Genomic DNA, 6,000 nt, shown 5'->3' on the forward strand with positions numbered 1-6,000 from the left:
TGTTACCAATAGTTGCAGAATTTTGTTTCCACTCTACTCTTCTTGAAACAGTTTTTCGTAAAGTAATGGGAACGTTGTGTTATTCCTTCCGCTTGGTCTTTGTCTGGTTCTGCCATTAGTTGATTAAAATATCTATATAAACGTACCTTAAGCCTAAATCTAGCTGTAATGGTGCTTATGCAAAAAATTGCCCTCACTTTGACTGTTTCAAGAAATTATTTAGAAAATTTGAACTTTTGTAAAAATATATTAATTTTCCAGTGTAAATAAAGATATAAAAACATGATTCATAAAAGTAAATAATATATTAATTATAGCATACGCGCATAGTTTTCTGTCGCATATAAACTGAAAGAAGTTATCCTAAAAACTATCAAAGATAGCATCGAATACATACCGAGAAAACTATCACAGGTACTACAACTTTATATGAAAATAAACGAGTTTATTTTAAAGTAAAACCTTACATTAATGCCAAAAAAGCTCTTTCTGATATAGGCTAAATGAAAAACACAACAATTGTACGGACTGGTCTGACTCATTTTTACCGCCACCGGTTGCATATAATATGAGAAATGGAAGCTTTTTTTCTTTTTTTTTTTGAGGACTAAACAACGGCTGTCTGCACATAGTCGTATCTAATTTTGAAATGATAAGACTAGAGAGAGAAGGCAGTTAGTCAACAGCACCTACTGCTCTCTCTTATCAGAACGAAGTTTAGAGAGTGTGTGTGTTTTCTTATAGCAAAGCCACCTCGGGCTATCTGCTGAGCCCACTGAGGGGAATCGAACCCCTGATTTTAGCTTTGTAAATCCGGAGAAATACCACTGTACTAGCGGGGGGGGCGAAGTTTAGAGAACTTGAACCACTGCACAAAATGTTGAGTACACTTTTGCAGTAGGCGAAGGTCAACCTCTTATCTCTCGTATTCACAGTTTGTGCAGGGTGGCTACAGGCCACACACGACCTTAAGAGAACTGAATGCAACAAACTATATCGATGACTAATACTGTAGATAGATTAAAAATTGGTTACATTCGTTGAAAATAATTCGATTTTTTCCAAATACAGTATTATTAGAATGCCTGAATATCTGCATTATAGAATATTTATTGTGAAAAAAATTTTAACGTTTCTGTTATCAACAACTAATAAAGATATTAAATAGGGATAAGAAACAACAGCAGAAAAAACCTAAAACGTTAACGATTTCAGGAAATGAATGTTAGCCAACTAGCCATTCCTTAAACAACCTTAGATGTTGAAACTATTGTTAAAACCTGCCAACAACAAACTTTCCAAAAAGCAAAAGTAACATAAACTTAACTCTTAAGGGCAATATGGCGATAAAGAAAGAAAAAAACCCAACAGAATCTGATGTCATGGCTGTAAGTTTGGACCAAACACCTATATGAGCACCCAGAATTTACGTTGATATTATTTTTATTTTAAAACAGGATAACTGTTTATAATATATCGTATATTTTTACATATTGGAATTAACAGTGTTCTTGCCAATACAATGTGAAAGACACAGATATTTATCTATTGCTGCATATGGCATGGTGTTTTCATCTTCTCAATACAGACCACACTAAGAACTGACTTACAAGCTTTCAAAATGAACCGAAATAAAAGAATAACAATCAGATTGTGTGTGGCGACGAGTAACATTTGCTATATGTCCAGTTGAAGAATAAAATACGTCCATTAAGCTCATAACAACGAATAAAACTCAGGCGTATTATCCGAAATAAAAAATAATGAAAAATATCTAAAGATAAAAGTTATGATTTACCAAGCAGCACAGGCCTAACTAGATTTTAAAATTAAGTTCTGAAATATGTGCATAATTTCTGACATTCAGTTGATAAATAGTACTTTTAATTTGTTGGTTTTTGAAACGTAGAAAACAACTTAACACGTTGGAGTTTAAAACTAAATGAAAAACTTACAAGTTCTGCATAATTTTGCAAACCAATATGATATAGAATTTAGCACACGTTTTCCAGTTGGCTGAGGTATATTTGACTTTGAAGATGGAATATTTGGAAGTGGATAATATTAGTGTTTGTGTTTGTTTTAAACTTGAGCGAGGAAAGAACTGATTTTGAAAGTTATTATTTATATCTAACTAGAGTATAGGCCGTTAAAAATGATGTAGCAAGTACTACCACCCCACCTTCACCCAATAGTATACTCTAACCTCACATTTCACAACTAGTTGAAATATATAAATGTTTCGAGATCAAGCTTGCTCAACAAAGAGGCAGAAAAGTGCAGTCGAAGCCAGTGAAGCCAATCAAAATTGAGATCACTCATAAAGCGAAGTCATGGCATATTCATAGAATAATTAGTGGTAGAAAAGCAGTTTGGTGAACAATTTCTAACATATAGAAATACGGCACGTTCCAACAATGGTTTTTACATCATGTTGCTTAGCAACAAAAGTATAACCTAATACTGTTGTTAGTCTATGTACTGAAAGTACAAAATGAAATACCATCCTTACTGGATGGTGGGTAGTAGGGCTTTGCTGACTGGTCATCTTCCCTCTGGTCAGTAGTCCAAAAATTAGGGACGACAGCAGATAATCTTGGTAACTGTGATTTTCACTACATGGCCAACCTAGCAGCTAGGCCTAATTATCGAATAAAAATATTAAAACATATACGTTAATTTCTCCTTAACTTGTATATATTTGCAACCTGTTAGTTGATTTAAGTGGAGTGGATTAAATTCAGTTTTACTGTATACTAAGATACAAATATCATACATTAAGAATACTTGGCACGTGCACGTTTCCACTAATGACGGGCGTAAAACATCATCGATTTTTGTCACTGACACGTGTGAGTCTACATCAGTTTGTCATCACGTTTTCCAAGTGTTTACGTGAGACAGATTAGTTGAGCTTTGCCAGATGTCATAATTTAAATGAAACAGCAAACTGATATGTGTGTAATTGATTTTGTATAGCTATCTGTTTTGTTTTTGTTTCTATTTAAAGAAATGTGTATATTTCATACATAAACGCCTACTCGTAACCATAAGCACTTCTAATTACGGTGTAGTATTATTTGTAATGAGATTCTCCATCTTAATATCTTCTCTGAAATAAAGTTTCAAGTAAATGTATTTTTAACCTTCTGTTATTATGTTATCAAATAGAAGGACACATTGTATACGTAAGTTTCGTTTTTCTAATTCACAGAACTTCTACAGAGAGAAAATAAGAGTATGATAGTAAATATTAGAAATGTTGTTAAAGTTTCTAAAGTAATGAATTGTTTGTTTGGTTTGTTTTGAAATAAGCGCAAAGCCACACGAGGGCTACCTACGCTAGCCGTCGCTAATTTAGCAGTGCAAGACTAGAAGGTAGGCAGCTAATCATCACTACCCACTGCCAACTTTTGAGCTACTCTTTTACCAACGAATAGTGGGATTGACCATCACATTATAACGCCCCACAGTTGAAAGGGTGAATATGTTTAGTGTGATTGGGACTCGAACCCGCGGATTACGAGTCGAGCGCCTTAACCACCTGGCCATGCCGGGCCTAAAGTAATGAACTGATACACTTATATCAGAAAATAACATTTAATGTTGGTACAGAATGTACCCTAGGCAATAAAAGGATAGAGGTTATAAAAAGATAAACACTATCCGTAGATAAGGTAATTTCTCCTTGGTTAAATACGAGTTTATATCACTTAGCAGTTAATAGTAACTTCAGTGACAATTCTGAGGTAAAGAAGAAATAACTGCAGTTATGATAAAAGTATACAACTATTGAAAATATTTGTACGAGTTAATGAGATTCTTTAACTCTTAAACAGCGGGAATATTGTAGGTGGCAGCATCAGTTGATGATGGCCGCCGTTTAAGTGTTAACACCTAAGTTTATTTGTTTGTTTGTTTTGGAATTTCGCACAAAGCTACTCGAGGGCTATCTGTGCTAGTCGTCCCTAATTTAGCAGTGTAAGACTAGAGGGAAGGCAGCTAGTCATCACCACCCACCGCCAACTCTTGGGCTACTCTTTTACCAACGAGAAGTGGGATTGACCGTCACATTATAACGCCCCCTCGGCTGGGAGGGCGAGCATGTTTAGCGCGACGCGGGCGCGAACCCGCGACCCTCGGATTACGAGTCGCGCGCCTTACGCGCTTGGCCATGCCGGGAGAAATTTTAGAGGTTATGAAAAAAAAATAAAATGTTTTCAGTATATTTTTGGAATACACAATCAGGTCAGTAGATTTCTAGGATATAAATTAGTTCATGCAACATGTGTCAGAAATATGTAACAGTCCTACGATTAGTTACGGTAGTAATTTATATGTTGGTGACATTTAATTTTTTTTCATATGTTTAGAAAATGAAGTTTAAAGAATGTTATAACATCAACCATAAATGTTTAGCATGTATTATTTAACCAGTGTCTAATTACTGGCCTGGCATGGCCAGTTGGGTTAAGGCGTTCGACTTGTTATTTGAGGGTCGCGGGTTCGAATCCCCGTCGCACCAAACATGCCCTTTCAGCCGTGGGGGCGTTATAATGTTACGGTTATTACCACTATTCGTTGGTAAAAGAGTAGCCCAAGAGTTGGCGGTGGGTGGTGATAACTAGCTGCCTTCCCTTTAGTCTTATACTGCTAAATTAGGGACGGCTAGTGCAAATAGCCCTAGTGTAGTTTTGCGCGAAATTCAAAAACAAACAAGCAAGCATAATTACTTAGAGAATGCTTCATTACAACTTACTGGTAAGCTGAAGACAGAATACCGAATGTTGATATTAGTGTAGAACATTCACCATATAATACAGCCTGCTCTGTGTCATATAGATTTCAAGAAACAAACTGCGCAAGTCACTCACTGTTTAACTGCTCAAACGAACAGAGACAACGAACGAGAACAGCTGTAAACGCGGTTTAAACTTTGGAAGTTATTATGTAGTAATTAGAAGTGTTGCTTAAATAGTATGGTTTTAATATTTACTTACAGTAAGTCGGCTACACGGTACGTATAACAATTTGTCTGATCGCTTCCCATCAGTCTGCTGGTCCGGCGGCGGTCCAATACGAAACGCTTTGGCTTTGACCCAGAATCGAAATTTGGAATTCTCGGCATTGTCGTTTTCGTCTCCTTTTAGAATTTTCAGTATTCTGTTATATTTTCGTCTGGTCACCGTCTTGGTTTTGGCGCTATCGCCGTAAGTCTTAAGAGCCCAGCTCTGAAAACATTCATACATTTTTTGTTTGCTCGTTACCGAAGGAGAGTCGGTGATATCCCGTGGTTCACGGTCTTCTCTTTCCTTCTCCAACCTTATACCTTTCTCATTATCGCTCTGTTTCGGCGGAGCAGCCGCAACTGCAGCTAAGGCGGCTGCGTATCTCGTATTATGCCTCCGTTCCATACACCAAAAGAATAAACGGTAAAACTGGCGTCAACCCGTTCAGAAAGATTTGCCCATCGTTGTCCCACTATAGAAATAATGTTTTTTCCAACCCTACAGTTAGACTTGCAGGCGCTATAAGTAATTTCTCAGACGTGAAGTGTAGGTGAGTTCCTGCAACCCTCAGTATCTGGCAGGCCAACTAGAGAACAACGTGACTGGGGTTGAGGAAGATCCACCACTACGTTGGCCTGGGGGGTGTGGGGAAACTGTTCGTTGCTCGCCTGCTTTGAGTGGCAAACAGCTGCGTGAGAGGGCAATCCAACAGCCAGTCAGAAACCTGCACGCGCCCTGATTCTATCGAACCTCTTAGTAGACAAGCACTGGCAGTTAGCAGCTCGTGCCCCGCCCGTATGAGGCAAACACAGCGCCGTCAGGTCCGCGTGGAAACGTCGGGGAGTTCAAAGTACACAATATCAACATATGCACCCCTGTCATTTGTAGGTGGAGCTCAAGTCGTTAGCAAACAACAATGTGTGATCAGGTAGTCATGCCAAATAATAACAATAAAAAAAGGTAGTTCACAGTGCTGGTGGCATTGCCGTGA

At 37.7% G+C, this 6,000-nt stretch overlaps 1 protein-coding gene across 1 annotated transcript in view; it reads right to left on the minus strand.

Annotated features, from left to right (window-relative positions):
- The window catches only part of LOC143237412 (nucleolar protein 4-like), a 107,393-nt gene extending 101,649 nt beyond the window's left edge, over positions 1-5,744 (minus strand). Inside the window, exon 1 of the mRNA XM_076476645.1 lies at positions 5,001-5,744. Within this exon, the coding sequence (XP_076332760.1) occupies positions 5,001-5,414 (414 nt within the window). The 5' untranslated portion in view covers positions 5,415-5,744. The remainder of the gene's footprint in view (positions 1-5,000) is intronic.
- Positions 5,745-6,000: the final 256 nt, after the last annotated feature.

Source organism: Tachypleus tridentatus, chromosome 13 (genome assembly GCF_004210375.1).
Source record: "Tachypleus tridentatus isolate NWPU-2018 chromosome 13, ASM421037v1, whole genome shotgun sequence".
NCBI lineage: Eukaryota > Metazoa > Arthropoda > Merostomata > Xiphosura > Limulidae > Tachypleus > Tachypleus tridentatus.